Source organism: Eriocheir sinensis, chromosome 34, assembly GCF_024679095.1.
Source record: "Eriocheir sinensis breed Jianghai 21 chromosome 34, ASM2467909v1, whole genome shotgun sequence".
NCBI classification, from domain to species: Eukaryota; Metazoa; Arthropoda; class Malacostraca; order Decapoda; family Varunidae; genus Eriocheir; species Eriocheir sinensis.
Genome location: NC_066542.1, coordinates 10763060 through 10789662, shown reverse-complemented (window position 1 = coordinate 10789662; position 26603 = coordinate 10763060). Strand labels below are relative to the sequence as shown.

General features: G+C 45.6%; 1 protein-coding gene across 1 annotated transcript in view; it reads left to right on the top strand.

Annotated features, from left to right (window-relative positions):
* Positions 1-25788, top strand: part of LOC127007193 (uncharacterized) — a 79569-nt gene extending 53781 nt beyond the window's left edge. Inside the window, exons 2-7 of the mRNA XM_050877907.1 lie at positions 23542-23834; positions 23920-24129; positions 24173-24382; positions 24426-24806; positions 24872-25354; positions 25420-25788. Of these exons, the coding sequence (XP_050733864.1) occupies positions 23542-23834; positions 23920-24129; positions 24173-24382; positions 24426-24806; positions 24872-25354; positions 25420-25788 (1946 nt within the window). The remainder of the gene's footprint in view (positions 1-23541; positions 23835-23919; positions 24130-24172; positions 24383-24425; positions 24807-24871; positions 25355-25419) is intronic.
* The last annotated feature ends 815 nt before the right edge of the window (positions 25789-26603 follow it).

Below are 26603 nucleotides of genomic sequence, written 5' to 3'. Positions count from 1 at the left end.
CCTTTTTCCTTCCTCCCTTTTCCTCCCTTTCCTTACCCCAACCAGTTCCTCTCATGCCCTTCCTTTTTCCCTTTCCCCTTTCTTCTCTTCCCTCCCTTTTCCTTCCCTTCATTCCCCCAGCCAGTTCCTCTCAAGCCCGTCCCTTTTCCCTTACCCTTTCCCCTTTCTTCACTCCCCTCCCCGTTCCTCCCTTTCCATTATCCTCTACCCCTTCCTCTCCTGCCCTTTTCTTTTCCATTTTCATTTTCCTCCTCATCCCTTCCCTTTCCTCCCCATATTTACCCTCCTCTACCTTTCCTCTCCTTCCCTCCCAATCCACCACCACCACCACCCCCTCCCCCCCCTCTTTGCCGGTACTCTACTCTGCACCGCCATTAAACTCCATTTGTCTCGCCACGAAGTTCATTTAAACGATTTTCCAGATCATGGCGAGTCTATCTATATAATTATGTGTGTGTGTGAGTATGTGTGTATGTATATATGTATGTATGCATGTATGTATGTATGTGTGTATGTTTCTATCTATGTAACTATCAATTTATCTTTTTGTCCATATGTTTACTCGACCAATATTCATTTATTCAACTATTTATATTTTCATTTATCTATTTAGTCATACAATCCATATTTATATACAACCACACACACACACACACACACACACACACACACACACACACACACACACACACACACACACACACACACACACACACACACACAGCCCCATACACCCAGCCTCCCAAACTCTTTAACCCCCCACACTCAACCTCCCTTCCTCTTTACCCACCCACACACACAACCTCCCTTCCTCTTTACCCACCCACACACACAACCTCCCTTCCTCTTCCTCCTTCCCACACCACAAACAACCTCCCTTCCTCCTTCCTCCCCCCCACACCACAAACAACCTCCCTTCCTCCTTCCTCCCCCCCACATACAAACAACCCCCCTTCCTCCTTCCTCCCCCCCACATAGAAACAACCCCCCTTCCCCATCACTCACACACACGTACACTTTGCACAATCCATCACGGCGGCGGGGAAGGCAGTCAGCGCTCGGCCGTTCAACAGTAAACAAATCAGGCAACAACTGACTCGGTAATTAATACACAAACGCATGAACATCCAGCCCGGCAGTACGCAGAGCAGACCGCAAATACAGACCATCACTGCCGAGTATTTAAGTAAAGAAGTAGTGATTTGCCTTTGAAGAGGAACCGAGTATAGGCTGCTGTGGTGAGGGCGGTTGTAGTAGTGGTGGTTATGGTCCCGAAAGCAGACCGCGAATACAGACCATCACTATAGAGATTTATGCAAAGAAGCAGTGATTTGGCTTTGAAGAGGAACCGAGTATTGGCTGCTGTGGTGAGGGCGGTTGTAGTAATGGTGGTGGTCCCGAAAGCAGACCGCGAATACAGACCATCACTGCCGAGTATTTAAGTAAAGAAGTAATGATTTAGCTTTGAAGAGGAGACGTGTATAGGCTGCGGTGGTGAGGGAGGTTGTAGTAGTGGTAGTGGTGGTGGCGCTGGCATGGAAATATTGATTGGTGCTCAGGTGACGGGGTGTAGGAACCACGTTGAGAGGGGGGACTGGAGGCGGCGGCGGCGGTGGTGGTGGTGGTGGTGGCTACGGGACACGCCGGTAGCTTAGTAACGGCATGGTAAAGGCGTGATTGTGGCGAGGAGGATGCAACAACACACGAGTTTCATAAGGGTGCGGGAGGTAGGGAGAGGGAGGAGATAGGTAGGGAAGAGAGGGTGGGAGGGAAGGGAAGGAGGGTGTAGAGAGAGGTGTGAAATGGAGACAAGGAGGAGGAAACGGGAAGGGATAGAGGGAATGAGGAAAGTGAGGAGGAGAGGGGGAGAGAAGGAGTAAAGAGGAAGGGAGAGGGGGAGTGTAGATACATAAAACGAGTTGGTTGTTGATATGGGTGCTAGACGAAGATGAGGAGGGGGGGGAGAAGGGAATGAAGGGAGTGGGGAGAGGGAGGGAAGAGGGTGTGGGGAGGAAGGGAAAAGGGAACGTGTAAATAACTATTACGTAGAGGCTGTAAGGAAAGGTACAAGACTGGGACGAGGAGGAGGATAAGGGGAGGAGGAAATGGAAGGGAAGGAGGGGGAGGGAGGAGATATACATGTACACTACAGAGACACTAAAGAAAGGAAGAAGGGAAGTAGAGATAGAAGGAGGGAAGAAGAGAGTAATGTATGTACGTACGAGGAAGGGAAGAGGAAGTAGAGAGGGAGAAAAAGATGGAGTGTAGATGCATAACACGAGTGGTTGTTTAGAGAGATGGAAGATGAAGACAAGAGAAGGATAGGAAAAGAGAAAAGGAAAGAGGGGAATGAAAGAAGAGAGGAAGAGAGGGAAGAGGGAGGAGATAGGAAGTGAAAGTTTAGGGAGATGGAAGATGGAGACGAGAAGGATAGGAAAAGAGAAAAGGGAAGAGGGGAATGAAAGGAAGAGAGGAAGAGAGGGAAGAGGGAGGAGATAGGAAGTGAAAGTTTAGAGAGATGGAAGATGTAGACGAGAAGGATAGGGGAAGAGAAAAGGGAAGAGGGAAATGAAAGAAGAGAGGAAGAGAGGGAAGAGGGAGGAGATAGGAAGTGAAAGTTTAAAGGAAGAGGAGAATGAAGAAGAGAGGAAGGGAGGAGAGGGGAGGAAGATAGGAGTGAAAGTTTAGAGAGATGGAAGATGGAGACGAGAAGGATAGGAAAAGAGAAAAGGGAAGAGGGGAATGAAAGGAAGAGAGGAAGAGAGGGAAGAGGGAGGAGATAGGAAGTGAAAGTTTAGAGAGATGGAAGATGGAGACGAGAAGGATAGGAAAAGAGAAAAGGGAAGAGGAGAATGAAAGGAAGAGAGGAAGAGAGGGAAGAGGGAGGAGATAGGAAGTGAAAGTTTAGGGAGATGGAAGATGGAGACGAAAAGGATAGGAGAAGAGAAAAGGGAAGAGGGGAATGAAAGAAAGTGAGGAAGAGAGGGAAGAGGGAGTAGAGAGGAAGTGAAATGGTGAAGTATAGATGAAGAACACGATGAGGTTGTTTACGAAGGTGCTAGACGGAGAAGAATAGGAGTGAAAGGAGTAGAGGAAAAAGGAAGATAAGAATAAGGAAAGGATAGGAGAATATGAATAGAGATGAGGTAAGAGGAAAGAGAAAGAGGTATAGTGTGAATGCAAAACACTAGATGGTTATTAAGAAAGATGAAAAACTGAAGCGAGGAGGAGGAAGAGGGAAGGGAATGAAGGAAGGGAGGAATGGGGAGGGAGATGGAGTGGAAAGGAAGGGAGAGAAGACAGTGAGAATAAATAACACGTGAAGGTTATTTAAAAAGGTGGAAGGGGGAGACGGGGGAAGGAGGAAGGGGAAAGGGAAAAGGAAGGAATGGAAGAAGAGAGGAAGGGAAGGGAAGAGAGAGGGGAGTGAAAGGGGAAAGGGGAAGAGAAGCGAATGAAAGAAGAGAAAAATGTTAGAAGAGGGGAACGAGGGTAGGAGGAAGGGGAAAGGAGAAAGGGAGGGAATGGAAGAAGAGAGAAAGGGAAGGAAAGAGAGAGAGGAGTGGAAGGGGAAAGGGGAAGAGAAGAGAATGAAAGAAGAAAGAAATGGAAGAAGAGGGAGCTGAGAGGGAGGATAAGGGGAAGGGGGAAGAGAAGGGAATAAGAGAAGAGAGGAATGGAAGGGAAGAGAGAGTAGGGAGGAAGGGGAAAGGGGAAGAGAAAGGAATGAAAGAAGAGAAAAATGTAAGAAAGGGGAGACGAGGGGAAAGATAGGGAGACGAAGGAAGGGAAGAAAGGAATGGATAAAGAAGGGAAGGGGAGAAGAGATAATGGAAAGGAAAGGGAAAGGGGAAGAGAAGAGAATGAAAGAAGAGAAAAATGGAAGAAGGGGGAGCTGAAAGGGAGGATAAGGGGAAGGGGGAAGAGAAGGGAATAAGAGAAGAGAGGATGGGAAGTGAAAAAAGAGGGGAGTGGAAGGGAAAGGACGCTGTGTAAATGCAGAACACGTAATGGTTGTTTAGGAAAGTTGCAAGGCTGAGACGAGGGGGAAAAAGAGGAAGAGGGAAGAGAGGAAGAAGGGAATGCGGGAAGGGAGGAATGGAAGGGAAGAAGAGGGGGTAGGAAGGAAATGAAAAGGAAAGTGTAAATGCAGAACAGGTGAGGGTTGTTTACAAAGACGAGGCTGAGACGAGGAGGAAAAAAAGAGAGAAGAAGGGAATGAAGAAAGGGAGAAATGAAGAGAGGAAAGGAAGGACAGGAGGGCATGAGAAGGAAGGGAAAGGGGGAAACGTGAATGCATGAACGTGAATGTTGTTTGCTAATATGTTGTACGGAGTGAAGACGAAAAGTAAAGCAGAAGGGTAAGAAGGGAAGGAGAGAAGGAAGGGAAGGAGGGAAGGGAGGGAAGAAGAGTAGGAAGAAAAAGGGTTAAACAGCACAGGAGTGAAAGGAAAAGACACAACTGGAGACGAAAAGGAAAGGAGGAGAAGGGAATGAGGGAAGGGAGGAATGGAAGGGAGAAAGGAGAAGGGAGGTTAAACAGCAAGTGGAAAAGGAGACGAGACGATTTGAGAAGAGAAGGAAAGAAGGAAGAGAAGGGAGGAATGGAAGGGAGAAAGGAGAAGGGAGGTTAATCAGCAAGTGGAAAAGGAGACGAGACGATTTGAGAAGAGAAGGAAAGAAGGAAGAGAAGGGAGGAATGGAGGAAGGGGGAAATGTTGACCAGCAAATGTGTTTATCTTTTTCCTCCTTTTCATCTCTTTAGTCTATATCAGGATTTCATTTTGTCGTGATTCTCTTTATTCCTTCTCTTTATTTCCCTTTCTTAAGACTTAGACGTTTATTTTTTTATGTTTTCTGATTGCTGTTCTTTTCCTTATTTTCATCGCTTCAAACTCTTAGGTGTGAAGCCCCAAAATGTTATCACTAGACTCATAAAACTACCCATGGAAATACCCACAACAACCCCTTCGAAAGCCTTATCATATGTGGGTGTGTCAGCCCTAAAATGGTTATCACTAGGCTCGTAAAACTACACTTGAATATACCCTCAACAACCTCCACAAAAGCCTTATCAAACGTGGGTGCGTAAGTCCCTAAAAAGGTTATTATTAGGCTCGTAAAACTACCCATAAAAATACCCACAACAACCCCTTCGAAAGCCTTATCATATGTGGGTGTGTCAGCCCTAAAAAGGTTATCACTAGGCTCGTAAAACTACCCATGAAAATACCCACAACAACCTCCACCAAACCCTTACCAAACGTGGGTGTATAAGCTCCGAAATGTCTAAGAATATGGGTTTTGTTCCTTTCCCTGCTCCAAAAATCCTAGTAAGGCCAAACACGTTCCACCAGAGAGACGTCATTTCTGTTCAAACTCAATAACATATTTTAAAGTCCCACACACAATGCTCGACGAGACGCTACACGACGCTTAACTTCTGACCCTTGCGGCGCCTCGGAATGGAACAGGAGAGCCCGGCCGCTGTCACCGCCGCCCAGACTCAATTTTTCACCTGTCACTCCGGCAAAACCTCGCAAATGGACGTCTTGTTGTTGTTTTTCTGCAGCCTCTCCCGACGTCCTGCTCCCTGGTATTGGATATTTTCAGCCGCCCTTGCATCGTGAAGCTTGACCTGGGATTTCACACCTTGGTTTGACAAAGGGATGAGCTTGACTTTACTTTTGTTTCGAGTGTGTAATTAAACTTTTTACCCTTCGTTTTAAATGTCTTCAGGCGCTCACAGTATGTCTTCTGTTTATTATTTTTTTTACGGCAAGGGAGGCAGCTCAAGGGCAAACAACAACAACAACAACAACACAAACAAACAAACAAACAAGCCCTCCAGACGAAAAAAAAAAAGAACGAGAGGTCAAAAGAGAGGTCAAAAGAGAGGTCAATTTCGGCAACGTTTTATATGCTGTATTTTTCGCTGTTTTTCTTAATGCTAATTGCCTCTTTAAACTCTTCCATCTGCATAGCTCCTCTCTGCTTCCCACCCTCTCTCTGACAGCACGTCTTTCTCTTGCTTCATATGCTGTATTTTCTGCTGTTTTTTTAAGTTTATTTCCCTTATAAACTCTTCTATTCTCCTGCTTCCTCTCTTCTTTCCACTCACTCACTCCCAGTACGTCTTCTTGCATCATGTTCTTCAATTCCGCTGTTTCCATGTTTATTGCCCTTTTTAACTCTTCTATCTTCCTCCTTTCTTTTCTTTTTCCCACCCACTCTCTTATTGTAGTCTCCTTATTGCTGCATATTCTTCATTTTTGCCAGTTTCTATGTTTACTGCTCTTATAAAACCATCCTTCTGCATCCCGCCATTCTCCCCACTCACTCTGTCTTTTTCCGAGGTTTTCATTTTTACCGCCTCTTTTAAACTCATCTTTCTGCATTCCGCCATTCTCCCCACTCACTCTGTCTTTTTCCGAGGTTTTCATTTTTACCGCCTCTTATAAACTCATCTTCCTGCATCCCGCCATTCTCCCCACTCTGTCTTTTTCCGAGGTTTTCATTTTTACCGCCTCTTTTAAACTCATCTTCCTGCATTCCGCCATTCTTCAAACTCCCTCTCTGTCTGTAGTCTTCTTGTTTCGTCATTTACACAGCTTCTTTTTCCGCGGTTGCCATGTTTACTGCCTCTAATAAACTCATCTTCCTGCACCCCGCCATTCTTCCCACTCACTCTCTAACTGTAGTCTTCGTATTTCGTCATTTGCTCAGCCTCTTTTTCCGCGGTTGCCATGTTTACTCCACTCCACCTTTTAAGCTCTACCCTCTGCCTGTCTTCTGCCCCTCAATACCCCAACACGTTCCTCTCCTGCCCTTCTCTTTTCAATTTTCATTTCCCTTCTTACACCTTACCTTTTCCTCCCTTTCCTTACCCCAACCAGTTCCTCTCCTGTCCTTCCCTTTTCCCTTTCCCTCTCTCTTTCCCTTTCCTGCCTCTCCTTACCCCAACGCGTCACCCACTCACTCCCAGTACGTCTTCCTCTAATTTCATGTGCTGTATTTTTCGGTGTCTCCATGTTTACTGCTCCTTTTAAACTCTACTCTCTGTATCTCGTCTTATCTCAACAGACTACACAAAACCTTCTCTCACTCATAAACTCCCTCACATCTTGCATCTTATTCTGCATTTTCCGCTCTCTTTATGTTTACTGCTCCTTATGAACTTTACCCTCTCCTTGTCTTCTTTCTTCTTCCCACTACTGACTACACAAAGCCTCCTCTCACTCTTAAACTCCCTCACATCTTGCTTCATTCTCTGCATTTTCCGGTGTCTATATGTTTACTGCCCCTTTCAGACTCTACCCTCTCCTTGTTTGCTTTCTTCTTCCCACTACTGACTACACAAAAGCGTCCCTTCACTCATAAACTCCCTCACATCTTGCTTCTCATTCTGCATTTTCCGCTGTCTTCTTGTTTACTGCCCCTTTCAGACTCTACCCTCTCCTTGTCTTTCTTCTTCCCACTACTGACTCCCTCACATCTTGCTTCTCATTCTGCATTTTCCGCTCTCTTGAGGTTTACTGCCCTTATTAAACCCTACCATCTGCATGTGTTGTTGCTTCTTCTTCCCACTCTCTAACTAGACACAATCTTCTTTCACTCACAAACTCCCTCACATCTTGCTTCACAGTCTGCATTTTCCTCTGTCGTCATGTTTCCTGCCCTTATTAAACCCTTCCATCTGCATGCGTTTATTCTTTTTCCCACGAACTCTCTGGCTACACAAAACACTCCTTGCACTTCAACACTCCTTCACAACCCGCCTTCAGTTTCCTTTTTATCATTTGCAAACTCCTCCACAGTTTCTTTTGTATTGCCCTTTTATCATTTTTTAATCTTCCTCCACTCACGAACTCCCTGACAGACCTTGCTTTCAATTGCGTTTTACCGTTCTTAAATCTGCTCTCTGCTTCAACGTTTTAGAGGAAGGAACGTTGATGTGAGTAAACTGGTCTTTTTGGTCATTCACTTACTCACTCATTCACTCACTCACTCATTCCCTCCCTCCATCCCTCCCTCACTCACTTCTCACTCACTCACTCACTCTTTCCTTCCCCCCTTCCCTCCCTCCATCCCTCCCTCCATCACTCCCTCACGCACTCTTTCCTTCCCTCCTTCCATCCCTCCCTCACTCTCTCTCTCTCACTCACTCACTCACTCACTCACTCTCTTCGCAGACAACAATAGGTGAGAGAGAGAGAGGGAGGAACACACACACACACACACACACACACACACACACACACACACACACACACACACGCACACACTACCCCCTCCCCCACCCACACGTACCACCCCAACCACACACACACACACGCACACACACACATTATCCCCCTCCCCCACACACACATACCACACCCACACCCACCCACCCACACACACATACACACACACACACACATACCCCTCCCCACCACACCCACACTCACAAACAACGAGAATAGACGCAGGGGAAACTAAAGAGAAGCGAGTCTTTTCTCCGCCAACCTGGTTAGAGAAGTGGAGCAGCGCGGAGCCTAACAAGATCACCGTAAACTCGCACCGAAACAAGCCCGGCCATTAGGTACCTGCGAGAAGTAGTTAGCCAGCAAGCCGATGACGGAGAGGCGGCGGACGGTCTACCTGGAACCTCTCACCTCGGCCGTATCCTTAAACATTTTTGACCAATTTGACAAGGCTTTCGTAGGCGTTGTGGGCATTTCCAGGGGTACTTTCATGACCCTGGTGGTAGTTTGACTCTTCTTCTGTACCATGAGCTTAAAGGAAGACTCGTAAGAACCCGACTGATCTCCTTTTTGGGTTTTGGAAATAGTTGATGTGAGAATTGAGAGCCCCGAACAATGCCGACCAAATAAGTTGCTGGCTACCCTCCCCCCTCCCCCCCACCCACCACTTCAGACTTCAGAACTTAGTGTGGCTGTTCGTCTGGGCCATTTTCTTCCTCTATGTTTGTGTGTTTGCATGTGTGTATTTGTGTGTGACTGGTGGTTTATTTGTTTGTTTATCTGTGTGTTTGTATTTCTCTCCTTCGGCCTCTGTATAAATGTAAATGTAATTGTTTGAATGTCTCACTGTATCTGTCTGTCTGTCTGTCTGTCTGTCTGTCTGTCTGTCTTCGTAAATGTGTGAATATCTGTTCGCATCTCTGACTGTTTTTTCACCTTTAAATGTCTGTGCTTGTCTTTCTGTTTGTCTGTCTGTCTGTCTGTATGTATGTATGTATGTCTGTATGTATGTATGTCTATTTGTGTCTTCGTAAATGTGTGATTATCTGTTCGCATATCTGACTGGTTTTTCACCTTTAAATGTCTGTGCTTGTCTTTCTGTTTGTTTATATGTCTGTCTGTCTGTCTGTCTGTCTGTCTGTCTGTCTGTCTAGCCTCTCAGTTCTCACGTCTTTGTATTCGTGTTATTCGTCAAAGTCCGTGACCATCAAAGTAAGAGTGCGTGTGCGTGTGTGTGTGTGTGTGTGTGTGTGTGTGTGTGTGTGTGTGTGTGTGTGTGTGTGTGTGTGTATCCGCGTGTGTGTGTACGTGTGTGTGCGTTTTCGTGTGCGTCCCCTGATTTGTCCTCCAGATCTCGCCTTTTCCCGACCCGAGACAACCGCGAGAGAAATAAAAAGTGAAAAAAAAGGTTGAGAAAGAGAAAACAAGGAGAGGAAAAAAGAGGCGCCTTGCAAAAGACTCGTCGCCTCCAGCTAAACCATTTACCGCCGCCTCGGGAGAAAGAAACACTCCCCCACTCAATCAATTATGTATATATGTATTAATTTTTCTCTCCGCCTCTTCCTCCCCCTTCTCCTCCTCCTCCTCCTCCTCCGCCTCCTCCTCCCCCTTCTCCTCCTCCATCTCCCACTCCTCCGCCTCCTCCTCTGGCTTTCTTTCTTTCTCTTTTATCTCAAGACCTTCGCCCGTGTTTTCTTTGGGATTTGAGGAAGGAAGAGGGAAAGGAAGAAGAGATGGAGATGGAGGGGAAGATAAAGAAGGAGCGCAGGGAGAAGTGAAGGTAATGAAAATAGGAGATGGAGAAGTAAGAGGAGGAAAGAGATAAACTAGCAGGTGAGAAAACAAATGGAAATAGGAAGAAAAGGAGAAGAAAAAGAAGAAGAAGGAGGAAGAGGAGAAGATAGAGGAAATGAAACAGAAGAAGGATGATAAAACGAAATACAAGAAGGAGAAGGAGGATCAAGAGGAAGAAAAGAGAAATGAGAAAAAGGAAAAATAAATAAATAAGGGGAAAAGGGGAAAGGAGAAGACAGAAGAAGAAAAAGAGAAGAAGGAGAAGGAAGAGAACACTAACGACGAAGACAACGAAGACAACACAAAGAAAAATGGTAAAAAAAAATGAAAGTTGAAAAATGCTGAAGACAGAAAGGAGAAAAAACAATAAGAATAAAAATATCACAGAAAAATGGTAAGACTGAATCACGAGAAAAAAAAAATACAAACGAAGACGCAGATGAAAATGAGTGAATAAAAGACGAAGAGGAGGAGGAGGAGGAGGAGGAGGAGGAGGAGAAAGAGGAAGACACTGAAGAAAGTAAATCAGCACAACACTATTTTCCTCCACTACTTAAAATACAAAAAAAAAAAAAAGAGAGAGATTAAAGAAGGAAAAAATCAGAGGTGGGAACGAAAAAGAGAGAGAGAGAGAGATTTACATAGATTTACATAGAAAATCAGACCACACAGACCCCATGGTCCAGACTTGGTGGTCTGTCCTTAAACCTAAGTGATTTTACATTAATCAGAAGACTCCAAAACGTTGCATTTCTACTCTAGTTGATATTAAGTTGAAGGAAGTGACGGTCGAGCTTATTTTTGAAGGAGTCAATCGTGTTACACTGGACCACTGATGATGGGAGCTTATTCCATTCTCGCACTACAACGTTGGTGAAGAAAAATTTGGTGCAGTCTGAATTTACTTGTCTACATCTGAGTTTTACGCCATTGTTCCTCGTGCGCAAAGTGTCATCGATCATAAACAATGTTGATCTGTCTACATTCGTGAAACCATTAAGTATTTTAAAACATTCGATCAGTTTTCCTCGGAGGCGACGTTTCTCAAGAGAGAACATGTTAAGGGTAGAAAGCCTTTCTTCGTAGGATTTGTTGCGCAAGGAAGGGATCATTTTCGTTGCCCGACGCTGAACACCTTCTAATTTAACTATATCCTTTGCATGGTGGGGAGACCAAAACTGTACCGCATATTCCAAGTGGGGTCTGACTAAACTGTTGTAGAGCGGGAGTATTACATCTTTATTCTTGAATACAAAGTTTCTTTTAATGAAGCCCAACATTCTGTTCGCTTTATTTGCTGCATCGATGCATTGCTGTGAGAATTTGAGGTTTGACGCGATTTTGACCCCCAAGTCTTTGACGCATTGAACGCTTTTGAGTTTAACGCCGCGCATTTCGTATTCGAACTTCTTATTCCTCGTTCCAACTTGAAGGACCTGGCACTTGTCTACGTTAAAGGGCATCTCCCATCTATCCGACCAAGCTGAAATTTTGTGCAAATCCTCTTGGAGGCTTTGCCTGTCTTCGTCAGTGAGAACCGAGTTGCCAATCTTTGTGTCGTCTGCAAATTTACTAATGCGGTTATTGAGTCCAACATCCACGTCGTTGATGTAAATAATGAAGAGCACTGGGCCAAGGACCGAGCCCTGAGGGACGCCACTAGTGACAGGCGCCCACTCTGAGTTAAATCCGTCAATCACTACTCTTTGTTGTCTGTTGCTCAACCAATTCGCGATCCATTGGTTTACTTGACCGTCAATACCTATTTGCTTTAATTTGTAAAGTAATTTATGATGCGGGACTTTATCAAACGCTTTCTGAAATCAAGATAGACTACGTCCAGTGATTTGGTTACGTCATAAACAGTGAAGAGGTCGTTATAAAAGGTTAATAGGTTTGATAGGCAGGATCTTTTGTTTCGGATGCCATGTTGTGAGTCCCCAATCAATGAGTGGCTTTCAAGGTAATTCACAATTTTGTCTCTAATTATGCCCTCAAGTAGCTTACCTACAACCGAAGTTAGACTAATGGGCCTGTAATTACCTGGTACTTTTTTGTCTCCTTTCTTGAAAATCGGGAGAGAGAGAGAGAGAGAGAGAGAGAGAGAGAGAGAGAGAGAGAGTGGAAATGAAGAGAAGCATATCGAGGAAGAGAGGAAAGGAGAAGAAAAGGAGGAACAGGAGAAAGAGGAGAACAACGGTAACGACGAAGACAGGAAGGACAAAACAAATAAAAAGGAAGAAAAGACAAACAAACAAAAAAGAAGAGAATGAGGAGGAAGAGAATGAGGAAGGTAAAAAAATGAAAGAAAACAAAAAGAAAACAACTCCCTTTTCTCTTTCCTCTCCTCCCCTCCTCCCTTAAAGCTCCCTTCCTCCCCCTTCCCTTTACCTGCCTTTCTCTTACCCATTAACCCACCTGTCTTCCCGTACCTATCCTCCCCCTCCCCCCTCCCCTCTATACCCACCAGCCCCCCTTCCCCCTACCTTACCTCCTCCTCCCTACCTCCCTCTACTTTGCCTCCCCTTCTCTTCCCCTTCTCTCTCTATTAACCTCTCTCCCTTCCTCTACCTCCATCTCTCTTCCCTCCCTTCCCCCCCTCATCCTCTTCTTCCGCCTTTAGTTAACACACACACACACACACACACACACACACACACACACACACACACACACACACACACACGCACAAAGACACAGACACACCTTTTTCTCCTCCACCAAAAACAAGAACAACAACAACAACAACGACAAAACAACAACAATAACAACAACAACAATAGCAGACAAATAAATACAAAAATAAAATAAGAAGAAAGACAAAAAACGAAAGCAGATAAAGATATACAACAACAACAACAACAACAACAACAGACAGACATCGTTTTCCCAAGATTTCTCGCCTCGCCGCCTTCCTCTTCCTCTTCCTCTTCCTCTTTCTCTTTTTTTTTCCCTCACTGTTCCTCCTCTTTTTCCCCATAAAGATTTTTTTCTGCTCCGGGATGCAAAATCTTTACACCAGAATGAACTCAGGCAGGAAATGGTGGAGGGGAAAGGGAGGGGAAGGAGGGAGGGAGGGGAAAGGGAGGAGGGGTGAAGGGAGGAGAGACAGAGAGAGAGGGAGAGAGGGAAAGAGGATGCATGAGAGGTAGAGAAGAGAGACAGAGAGAGCGAGAGAGAAAAACAGAAGAGGGAAAGAGAGGGAAGGAGAGAGGGAAGAGGGAGAGAGAGGAGCGAGAGGAAAACAAGAGGAGGGAGAGAGGGAGAGAGAGGGATAAGGGGAGGAAACAAGGGAGGGAGAAAGAAGAGACAGAGAGAAAGAGGAAAACAGAAGGGACGGAGGGAGGGAAGGAAGAAGGGAGGGAAAGCTATTTGTTGAAGTGGATTGAGATGAGGAAGAGAAGGAGGAAATGAATAAAGAGGAAGAGAGGAAGAGAAGGAAGGGAGGGAAAGAAGGAAACAGTAATTATGAGGACAGCGAGAAATGAATGGAGGGAGAGTGGAAGAGAGGAGGAAAAGTGGAGGAGAGAGAAACAGGGAGAGGAAGGGAGGGACGGAGGGAGGGTGGGAGAAAGAAAGGGAGGGAATAGGCAGATTAAATAGGTTTTGAAGGGAGAGGAAAATAGAAAATGGAGAGAAACGAGGAAAGAAAGAGGACAAAGGGAGAGAAAACGGTGGGAAGGAGAGATGGAAGGAGAGGAGAGAAAGAGGAGGAGGAAAAATCGGAGGAGGAGGAGGAAAAACGAGAAAGATTGATATGGAGGAGGAAGAAGAAGAACAATGAGAGAGAAAGAAAGAGAAGATGGAGGAGGAAGAAGAGGAGGAGGAAGAGAAGGAGGAGGAAATAATAAAAAGCGAAAAAAAGAGAAGATTGAGGAGGAGGAAGAGGAGGAGGAGGAGGAGGAGGCAGAGGCAGAAGAAGAAATAAGGAAAAAGAAGATGAAGGAGGGGATAGGGAGGAAGAATAACATCGAAAAAAGGAGAAGGAGGAGGAAGACGTGAAGGAGGAGGAGGAGGAAGAAGAAGAAGAAGAGGAAGAGGCTGAGAATGACAATCGGGAGAAGAAAAACGAGAACCAGAACGAAGACAAAAGAAGGAAAGGAGGAACAGGAGGAAGAGAAAGGAAGATAAATGAAGGAATAAAGGTCAAGGAGGGAAGGAGGAGAAGGAGGAGGAGGAGGAAACGGAGGAAGAGAAAGGAGGAAAAATAGAGGAATGAGGGTAAGAGATGGAAAGAAGGGGAATGAGGAGGAGGAGGAGGAGGAGGAGGGAAGAAAGGTGTCGGCTCAAAATTCCGAAGCACAGATAACTCAGAGCAAAAGTTTATATTGGAATTAATACAACCCCTCTCTCTCTCTCTCTCTCTCTCTCTCTCTCTCTCTCTCTCTCTCTCTCTCTCTCTCTCTCTCTCACTCTCTCTCTCCTCCTCCTCCTCCTCCTCCTCCTCCTCCTCCTCCTTGATCAGATCATTCAGTGTTCAGAATAGTGGCAAATGTCATTCAACGTGGACAAATGTAAAGGATCTTGGGGTCACCATCAGCAGTGACCTGAAACATGCAAAGCACTGTAAAAAAAGCATACAACAAAGCCAACACCATGCTCGGGTTCATATCGAGGAACTTCGAGTATAAGACGCCGGAAGTAATGTTGTCCTTGTATAACTCGATGGTAAGACCTCACCTTGAGTATGCGGTACAGTTTTGGTCACCCAGCTACAGGAAGGACATGTAATTATTTGAGCGAGTTCAGCGACGTGCTACGACAATGATTCCACCACTGAGGGCTCAGCCGTATGAAGAACGACTCAAGCGACTCAATCTCTTTACATTGGAAAAGAGACGCTTACGAGGAGATATGATACAGGTGTTCAAGTACCTGAAGAACTGCAGCAATGTCAAGCACTCCAAGTTTTTTGCGATACAGTTTAACTTAAGAACTAGAAACAACGGTCTACATATTCAAGCGAGGCGGTGAAATACAGATATTGTCAGGCGTTTCTTCTCAGACCGAGTCATCCGACACTGGAATAATCTTCCCTCAGAAGTAGTAAATGCGGTTACCATCAACTTTAAAAATCGAACCGACCGTCATTTCATTGCGACAGGAGCAAATTGAATACCGAAGTGCTTTCATCTGCTCTGCGGGCACCAAGTGACTGTCGAGCAGATGAATCACCAGAGCGAGCAACCTCGTAATGACCCAAAAGGCTTTCTGTTGTCTGCATTTCCATGTTTCTATGTTTCCTCTTCCCCCCCCCCCCCCCCCCGGAGAGTAATGTCGACGCCGCCACCCAATTTAAAACTTGCTAAAATATCGCCCAGCGTGAGCATACATGACCTGCTCCTCCTCCTCCTCCTCCTCCTCCTCCTCCTCCTCTCGAAGTTTCCCTGTCCTCCTTTTCCTCTCCCGCTGCATACTTTATTTTTTTTCTCTCCCTCCCTTTCTCTCTTTCACAACTCCTTCACTCCTCCCTTCCTCTTCTCTTCCTTTTTTTCTTTTTCCCATTTTCTCTCCCTCCAAGTTTTCCCTTTCTCTCCCCTTCTCTTTCCTTTTCCTCTTTCACTTTCTCCTCCTCTTTTCAGCTGCGAACAGTGGGAAAAAATAAGGAGGGAAGGATAGGGGAGGGAAGGAAGGGAGTAAGGGAGGAAACGAAGGAAGGGAGGACTGTAAGGACGTAAGGAAAGGATGAGAGAGAGAAGAGAGAAAGAAGAGTTAAGAGAAAACAAAGGAAATGAGCGAAAGAGAGAAACAGGAAGAACGGGAAGGAAAAAGGAAGGAAGGAAAAACAGAAATAGAAGGGAATGGAGAAGGAAAGAAAATGAGAAAGAAAGAGGGAAGAAACGGAAAGGGAGCTGGAAGGGAGAGGAGAAATAAAGGGAAGATAAAAGAGGGGAAGAAAGGAGGAAAAGAAGAGAACAAAAAAAAAATCGGAAACGAGGAAAAAAATGGAAGAGAAAGAAACAACTGAAGGAAGGGAGAGAAGGAAAGAAAGAAATATGTAAAATAGGAAGGAAGGGAGAGAAGAAAGAGATAGGAGAGGGAAGGTAGTGGAGGAAGGGAGAGAAAGAAGGAAAAAAATATATATAAAATAGGGAGGAAGGGAGAGAAGAAAGAGAAATGAGAAGGGAAGGGAGTCAGTAGAAAGGGAGAATAGAGGATTAGAGAAGAGAAGAGAAGAGAAAATCAGCTTATCCTTGGTGCGTGGCCCAAAGTTAATATCCTCAATACCGGGCCCATCACCCCAATCATACCTGGAGGTCTTTAAACGCAGATGTGCTCAACGCGGGGCCCCCTGCGTGTGTGTCTGTATGCTCGGTCCGGGGCACACCAAGGCAGGGTCATATGCTCGGGCCGGGTTACTCGAGCTTGGTTGGGAGCTTAGGATGAGTGGTGCTTGGGGAAGGGGGGGGGGGGGTGGATGGGGGGCATGTGCGTGAGGGAAAGGATGGGGAGGGGGGATGGTTGTGTGAGGGGGATAGGGGGTGGGAGGGAGCCCTTATCCCCTTCCTTCATAAATCTAACCCAGTCTCCTAACCTACCTTACCGTGACCTTCCTTACCATCATTTCTTCCATACAAGCCCCCTTCCTTACCGTGACCTTCCTTACCCCATTTCTTCCATACAAGTCCCCTTCCTTACCGTGACCTTCCTTACCCCATTTCTTCCATACAAGCCCCCTTCCTTACCGTGACCTTCCATACCCCATTTCTTCCATACAAGCCCCCTTCCTTACCGTGACCTTCCTTACCCCATTTCTTCCATACAAGCCCCTTTCCTTACCGTCACCTTCCATACCCCATTTCGTCCATACAAGCCCCTTCCTTACCGTGACCTTCCTTACCCCATTTCTTCCATACAAGCCCCCTTCCTTACCGTGACCTTCCTTACCCCATTTCTTCCATACAAGCCCCCTTCCTTACCGTGACCTTCCTTACCCCATTTCTTCCATACAGGCCCCCTTCCTTACCGTGACCTTCCTTACCCCATTTCTTCCATACAGGCCCCCTTCCTTACCGTGACCTTCCTTACTCCCATTTCTTCCATACAAGCCCCCTTCCTTACCGTGACCTTACATATTCCATTTCTTCCATACAAGCCCCCTTCCTTACCGTGACCTTCCTTACCCCATTTCTTCCATACAAGCCCCCTTCCTTACCGTGACCTTACATATTCCATTTCTTCCATACAACCCCCCTTCCTTACCGTGACCTTCCTTACCCCATTTCTTCCATACAAGCCCCCTTCCTTACCGTGACCTTCCTTACCCCATTTCTTCCATACAAGCCCTCTTCCTTACCGTGACCTTCCTTACCCCATTTCTTCCATACAAGTCCCCTTCCTTACCGTGACCTTCCTTACCCCATTTCTTCCATACAAGTCCCCTTCCTTACCGTGACCTTCCTTACCCCATTTCTTCCATACAAGTCCCCTTCCTTACCGTGACCTTCCTTACCCCATTTCTTCCATACAAGCCCTTTTCCTTACTCTGACCTTCCTTACCCCATGTCTTCGCGTTCCATACAATCCTATAACATTCCCCTTCCTTTCTCTTCCCTCTTCCCTCTCTGTCCCATCACCCCCTTCCCCCAAATTCTTGACCCTTACCTCCCCTTCCTTCTTCCATCTCTGTATCACTATTTCTTGCCCCTTTAATACTTACAGAGATGGGCCTTAACAATGCTATAGAAATGTAGCCCTTAGAAATACTTACAGAAATAGACCTTTGCAATACTATAGAAATGTGCCCCTTAGAAATACTTACAGAAATGGGCCTTTGCAATACTATAGAAATGTAGCCCTTAGAAATACTTATAGAAATGGGCCTTGGCAATACTATAGAAATGTGCCCCTTAGAAATACTTATAGAAATGGGCCTTAGCAATACTATAGAAATGTAGCCCTTAGAAATACTTATAGAAATGGGCCTTGGCAATACTATAGAAATGTCAGCCTTAGAAATACTTATAGAAATGGGCCTGTAAGTCTAGTCCCTTTCCTCCCCTTTCCTTTTCCTTTTCTAACCCATCACTCCTCTCCCAAATCTCACCCCGTCCCTCCCCTTCCCCTCCCCTTTCCTCTCCACCCCCTTCTCCCTTCACACTCTTCCCCATCACCCACTTTTTTTCTCACGTCCACATCTTGCCTCCCCTTTCCACTCCCTCTCTCTTCTCTCTTCCTTCTTCACCCCATCACCATCCCTCTCTTCCCATCCACATCCTGCCTCCCCTCTTCACCGTCTCTCTCTTTTCTTCTCCCCTTCCCTCTTTTCCCCGCCTCCCGTTCCTCTTCTCTTCTCGCTCCTCTCCTCACGTCCTTGCTATTCCTCTTCACCCCATCACCTTCTCCCCTCTCCCCACATCCTGTCTCCCCTCTTCACTGTCTCTCTCTTTTCTCCTCCCCTCTTTTCCACACCTCCCTCTCCTCTTCTCTTTTCTCCCTTCCTCACGCCCTATAAAAAAAATACCACCCTTCCCTCTCCATCCACTCGCTCTTCTAGCTTTTCCCTCTTCGCCCCATCGTCTTCTCCCCTCTCCCCACATCCTGCCTCCCCTCTTCACCGTCTCTCTCTTTTCTCCTCCCCTCCCCTCTTTTCCCCACCTCCCTCTCCTCTTCTCTCCCTTCCTCACGTCCTATAAAAAAATACCACCCTTCCTCCTCCACTCTCTCTTCTAGCCCCATCGCCTTCTCCCCTCTCCCCTCGTCCTCCCTCCCTCCTTGCCCCGCGGCGTCACTCAGCGCGGCGGGGCACAGTGCTCGCTTCGGAGACTAAATTTATTCAGAAAGTTTCGTAATGAGCAGCGGGTATTAATAAACGCTCAGGTGAGGATGGATATGCTCGCTCCGGGCCCGCCGTGGGTATAAAACGCTCGCTACAGGGCACTCTTCCGAAAAATGCTCTGCTGCTGCTGCTGATGATGATGATGATGATGATGACGATGATGCCGCCTAGGGATGTGCGCCGCTGCTGGTTACACTGGCACACATAAGGATATACATACACACATATATACACATACATATCCATACACACTCACGAACATACATACATTAATTCATACAATTTAGGAGCAGCGAGTAGCGGGCTTTTTTTATATTATTGTTTCCTTTTTTGTGTGCCCTTGAGCTGTCTCCTTTGTTGTAAAAAAAATACATCCATCCATACATACATACATACATACATACATACACTAACAAGAACGTAAGCGCACACGTCTGTCATCATTCACAGGTACATACAAACACACAAACACAAACACACAAACAAACAAATAAACAACCTGAATGAGTGAGTGACGGACTTGTTGAATGAGTGCTCTCTCTCTCTCTCTCTCTCTCTCTCTCTCTCTCTCTCTCTCTCTCTCTCTCTCTCTCTCTCTCTCTCTCTCTCTCTCTCTCTCTCACACACACACACACACACACACACACACAGAGCCTTTCCCTCTCCCCCCCCCCCCCAAACACACAGCCATTCATTCATACCCCCCCCCACACAAACACACGAACAGCCCCCCCCCCACACACACACACACGAACAGCCATTCCCTCCACCCCCCCCCCCCACACACACACAAACACACACACACACGCACACACACCTCATTACTGGCGGACGCTCTGTTTCAGCATATGCATGACGTCCAAGGCATTCCTGGGGCTTACCTAATGGCTGGTGGCTGAGTGACCTTATCTGGAGACGAGGCTGAATGTGCAACTGTGAATACGACATCAACAGGTATTCAAACTGACCTGACCTGACCTGACCTGATTTAACCTAACCTGGCTGTTTCTTTCTTTCTATCCTTACAAACGATCCTGAATGTGCAAATGAGAATGAATATATGCAGGTATTTAAACTGACCTGACCTGACTTGACCTGACCTGACCCTAACCAAACCTAACCAAACTATTCCCCTCTTTCTTTCCATGCACACGAAGCCGAATTTGCAACTGTGAATACTATATCAACAGGTATTTAAACTGACCTCACTTGACCTAGCCTAACAAGACCTGCTTCTTTCTCTTAACCTAACTATTTCCCTCTTTCTCTCCCTACACACGAAGCCGAATTTGCAACTGTGAATACTATATCAACAGGTATTTAAACTGACCTGACTTGACCTAACCTAACCTAACCTAACCTGTTTCTTTCTCTTTCCGTCGTTTTCTTTCTTCCTTCAAACTTTTTTCATACTTTTTTGTTTCTCTTTTTATTTTCTTTATTTTTTTCAGTCTTAACAGGCTAATCATGCGTATATAACAGTGAAATGAGCTATATAGTATTTCTTTATGTATACACAGACAAGGGTGAATATAAAACCGAGAATACTTTGAAAACAGGTATACAGGGAGAGATAAATGAAAAGACTGGAGGGAAGGAAGGAGGAAAGAAAGAAGGAAATAGAAAGAGAAACACAAAATAAGAAGAAAAAAAAACAGGAGAGGAAAAACGAAGAGAAAGAAAGCAGGATATTGAACACGTTTCCCCTCCTTCATCTTTTGTTTTGCCTCTGGTCTGACTCCTCTTGCAAGAAAAACAAACACAACAAACAAACACACACAAAAGAAATCAATACCGTGGAGACTGACAAATAAAAAACTACGGTGTGAAACTAAGAGACAGCAAAAACACACACACACACACACACACACACACACACACACACACACACACACACACACACACACACACAACAAAAACATGGACACAAACCTAAAAAAAATCAATATCGTGGAGGTTGACGAAAAAAAAAATTGCGAAGATGCGAAACTAAGACAAAAAAAAGAAGAAGAAACAAAACAAAAAAATCAAATAACTAACGAAAAGAAAAAAATACTAATACAAAGGAGTGAAAAAAAGGGAGGAAGGAAGACGAAGGGAGACGCTAAATCTGTGTTCTCCGGCAAGACTACTAAAGAAGGGAGAGAGGGAGAGAGTGGGAGAGAGAGAGAGGGTGGGGAGTGTTGAAACGGGCACTCCACACCTCATTAACAGAGAGACTCATTTACCTTGTCCAGTAGCGGCGACTGATTGATGGTGGTGGCGGTGGTGGTGGTGGAGGTGGTGGTGGAGAGAGAGAGAGACGGAGAGAGCTTTTCTTATTGGACTTCTTGCCCTGTTGTTGTTGTTGTTGTTGTGGTTGTTGTTGTTGTTGTTGTTGTTGATGGTGGTGGTTGTACAGTGTTTTTCTTGGTCTTGCTTCGTTGCTCTTGTTGTTCTTGCTGTGGTAATGCTGTTATTGTTGTGGGCATAAATAGTGTTCCTTATCAGTCTTGTGTCTTGTTCTTGTTGTTGTTGTTGGTGGTGGTTGTGTTGCTAAGAAGTGATGTTGCAAGGATGGGTTAAGGATGCAGACTCAACCCATGACAACATCTCCAAACGGCTTACTAGTGTCCGTGTCTGTCTCTCTCTCTCTGTGACATCCCCGACTCGCCGCCCGTCGCCACAAGCCACCATGCCCTGTGACGGAAAGAAGAGTCATAAGAGTGATAACGGTGGCGGTAATGGTAGCGATGGTGAGGTTGTGGTGATGGCGTGATAATGGAGATGATAGGTGATGATTACTAATAATGGTGTTGGTGATGGTGGTAATGGGGGTGATATTGATGTGAAAGAGCAACGTAACGGGATGTATGTGGCAATAGTGTGGCGGTGAGTGATGGCGTTATGTGGAGATGATAAATAGATAAATAAATAAATAAAAAATAGAGAAAGAATTGAATGGTGATGACAAAGGAAGAGAAGAAAACCACGACCTCCACCGATGACTGACGACCAAAACGACTCAGCAGTGAAGTGAAAAAACTGATTCGCTTCTTCAATTAACGACACAAAATTTCCACGAACCAAAAAAAGATAATAAAAACCGAAAGTGCGTGAGCTTTGATCCCCTTCATGGCATTTCCTCGATCCTCTATCCTTCCCTGCTTACTGAGGAGGATAAGGCGCTTTGATCCTATTATTTTCCAACGCCTCAAGACTAAACAAGAGGGACAAAGGTTTCAATCCCATTATACGAGGAAGGCAAACTCCAGCCTCATTATACATCACGCTGAAGAGATTCTTGATCCTATTGCATATTATAAGGGAGGTGAATTTCGATCCCTTTATAGATACCATACGGGAGATGAACTTCGATCCCTTTATAGATACCATACGGGAGATGAACTTCGATCCCTTTATAGATACCATACGGGAGATGAACTTCGATCCCTTTATAGATACCATACGGGAGATGAGCTTCGATCCCTTTATAGATACCATACGGGAGATGAACTTCGATCCCTTTATAGATACCATACGGGAGATGAACTTCGATCCCTTTATAGATACCATATGGGAGATGAACTTCGATCCCTTTATAGATACCATACGGGAGATGAACTTCGATCCCTTTATAGATACCATACGGGAGATGAACTTCGATCCCTTTATAGATACCATACGGGAGATGAACTTCGATCCCTTTATAGATACCATACGGGAGATGAGCTTCGATCCCTTTATAGATACCATATGGGAGATGAACTTCGATCCCTTTATAGATACCATACGGGAGATGAACTTCGATCCCTTTATAGATACCATAAGGGAGATGAACTTCGATCCCTTTATAGATACCATACGGGAGATGAACTTCGATCCCTTTATAGATACCATACGGGAGATGAACTTCGATCCCTTTATAGATACCATAAGGGAGATGAACTTCGATCCCTTTATAGATACCATACGGTAGATTAACTTCGATACCTTTATAGATACCATAAGGAGATGAACTTGATCCCTTTATAGATACCATATGGGAGATGAACTTCGATCCCTTTATAGATACCATAAGGGAGATGAACTTAGATCCATTTATAGATACCATAAGGGAGATGAACTTCGATCCCTTTATAGATACCATACGGGAGATGAACTTCCATCCCTTTATAGATACCATACGGGAGATGAACTTCGATCCCTTTATAGATACCATACGGGAGATGAGCTTCGATCCCTTTATAGATACCATAAGGGAGATGAGCTTCGATCCCTTTATAGATACGATACGGGAGATGAACTTCGATCCCTTTATAGATACCATACGGGAGATGAGCTTCGATCCCTTTATAGATACCGTGGAGAAGATAAAACTTGTTGATCTTATTGCATATTATAAGGGAGATGAACTTCGATCTCTTTATAGATACCATAAGGGAGATGAACTTCGATCCCTTTATAGATACCATGAAGAAGATAAAACTTGTTGATCTTATTGCATATTATAAGGGAGATGAACTTCGATCCCTTTATACATACCATGAAGAAGATAAAACTTGTTGATCTTATTGCATATTATAAGGGAGATGAACTTCGATCCCTTTATAGATACCACGAAGATAAAACTTGGTCTCATTCTACACCACGAGAGAGAAACTTAGAGGAAGGGAAAGAAGAGCGAAATGACTGCATAATTGTACCTTAAGATCTCCCAAGTCCCTGAAACATCCTCCCAAGTCCCTGAAACATCCTCCCAAGTCCCTGAAACATCCTCCCAAGTCCCTGAAACATCCTCCCAAGTCCCTGAAACATCCTCCCAAGTCCCTGAAACATCCTCCCAAGTCCCTGAAACATCCTCCCAAGTCCCTGAAACATCCTCCCAAGTCCCTGAAACATCCTTCCAAGTCCCTGAAACATCCTCCCAAGTCCCTGAAACATCCTCCCAAGTCACTGAAACATCCTCCCAAGTCCCTGAAACATCCTCCCAAGTCACTGAAACATCCTCCCAAGTCCCTGAAACATCCTCCCAAGTCACTGAAACATCCTCCCAAGTCCCTGAAACATCCTCCCAAGTCCCTGAAACATCCTCCCACGTCACTGAAACATCCTCCCAAGTCCCTGATAACATCCTACCAAGTCACTGAAACATCCTCCCAAGTCACTGAAACATCCTCCCAAGTCACTGAAACATCCTCCCAAGTCCCTGAAACATCCTCCCAAGTCCCTAATACATCCTCCCAAGTCCCTGAAACATCCTCCCAAGTCCCTGAAACATCCTCCCAAGTCCCTGAAACATCCTCCCAAGTCCCTGAAACATCCTCCCAAGTCCCTAATACATCCTCCCAAGTCACTGAAACATCCTCCCAAGTCCCTGATAACATCCTCCCAAGTCCCTGAAACATCCTCCCAAGTCCCTGAAACATCCTCCCAAGTCACTGAAACATCCTCCCAAGTCCCTGAAACATCCTCCCAAGTCCCTGAAACATCCTCCCAAGTCCCTGAAACATCCTCCCAAGTCCCTGAAACATCCTCCCAAGTCACTGAAACATCCTCCCAAGTCCCTGAAACATCCTCCCAAGTCACTGAAACATCCTCCCAAGTCCCTAATACATCCTCCCAAGTCCCTGATAACATCCTACCAAGTCCCTGAAACATCCTCCCAAGTCCCTGAAACATCCTCCCAAGTCCCTGATACATCCTCCCAAGTCCCTGAAACATCCTCCTCCCAAGTCCCTGAAACATCCTCCCAAGTCCCTGAAACATCCTCCCAAGTCCCTGAAACATCCTCCCAAGTCCCTGAAACATCCTCCCAAGTCCCTGAAACATACTCCCAAGTCCCTGAAACATCCTCCCAAGTCCCTGAAACATACTCCCAAGTCCCTGAAACATCCTCCCAAGTCCCTGAAACATACTCCCAAGTCACTGAAACATCCTCCCAAGTCCCTGAAACATCCTCCCAAGTCCCTGATACATCCTCCCAAGTCCCTGATACATCCTCTCAAGTCACTGAAACATCCTCCCAAGTCCCTGATAACATCCTCCCAAGTCCCTGAAACATCCTCCCAAGTCCCTGAAACATCCTCTCAAGTCACTGAAACATACTCCCAAGTCCCTGATAACATCCTCCCAAGTCCCTGAAACATCCTCCCAAGTCCCTGATACATCCTCTCAAGTCACTGAAACATCCTCCCAAGTCACTGATACATCCTCTCAAGTCACTGAAACATCCTCCCAAGTCACTGAAACATCCTCCCAAGTCACTGAAACATCCTCCCAAGTCACTGATACATCCTCTCAAATCACTGAAACATCCTCCCAAGTCACTGAAACATCCTCCCAAGTCACTGAAACATCCTCCCAAGTCACTGAAACATCCTCCCAAGTCACTGAAACATCCTCTCAAGTCACTGAAACATCCTCCCAAGTCCCTGATACATCCTCTCAAGTCACTGAAACATACTCCCAAGTCACTGATACATCCTCTCAAGTCACTGAAACATCCTCCCAAGTCACTGATACATCCTCTCAAGTCACTGAAACATCCTCCCAAGTCGCTGATAACATCCTCCCAAGTCCCTGAAACATCCTCCGAAGTCACTGAAACATCCTCCCAAGTCCCTGAAACATCCTCCCAAGTCACTGAAACATCCTCCCAAGTCACTGATAACATCCTCCCAAGTCACTGAAACATCCTCCCAAGTCCCTGAAACATCCTACCAAGTCACTGAAACATCCTCCCAAGTCCCTGAAACATCCTACCAAGTCACTGAAACATCCTCCCAAGTCCCTGAAACATCCTCCCAAGTCACTGAAACATCCTCCCAAGTCCCTGAAACATCCTCCCAAGTCCCTAATACATCCTCCCAGTCGTTGGTTGCCGTGATACGTTTCCTCCCCGGCGCCGTGAAGCAAGTCCTCGCCACTCTCCGCGCCGCGCCAGTGTTCATAAATAGATGCAAATGTAGCCCTAATCGAATGCCCTGAGCCGCCCGCGAATGTATTTCTCTTCGATTTGTATTCATATAAAAGGAATTGTGTTCGTTCGTATATAGCGGCCGATACAAAAGGTCTTCGGTTATTACTCTCGCTCTCGCTCTCTCTCTCTCTCTCTCTCTCTCTCTCTCTCTCTCTCTCTCTCTCTCTCTCTCTCTCTCTCTCTCTCTCTCTCTCTCTCTCTCTCTCAAACATTAGTCCATTAATTACATTCCCAAACTTGTCATTCACTTTCTAATTGAGGTCGAGAAGAGAGAGAGGGGGGCAAGGGGGAAGGGGGGAGGGGGAGGGGGGAAAGGGGGGAGGGGTAATGGAGTGTCTATGGGTGATGGTGGTGATGATGGAGGTGATGATGGTGGTGATGGTGATGGTGGCGGTGATAGGGTAAGAGAGAGAGAGAGATAGAAGGAAGGAAAAAGAAAGAGGAGGAGAAAGAAAAATAGAATGAATGAAACAAAGAAACAAAGGAAAAAGAAAGAAAAGAATATAGAAAGAGGGAAATAGAGAGAAATAAATAAATAAATAATGAAAGAACGAAAGAAAAAGGTACAGTGAGAGAGAGAGAGAGAGAGAGAGAGAGAGAGACATTTAATTTCCGCCTTTGTGTGTCGCAGAACGGGAAAGGAAAATGTCTTCTCTCTCCTCCTCCTCCTCCTCCTCCTCCTCCTCCTTCTCCACCTCCTCCTTTTTTTCCTCTCCCGGCGCGGAGGAAAATATAACAGCCTCAGGTACCCAAGATAACACCTGGCGTCTACACATCCAATTTTTTTCTTCCTATAAATTCTTCTATTCCCTCCCCTTTTTCC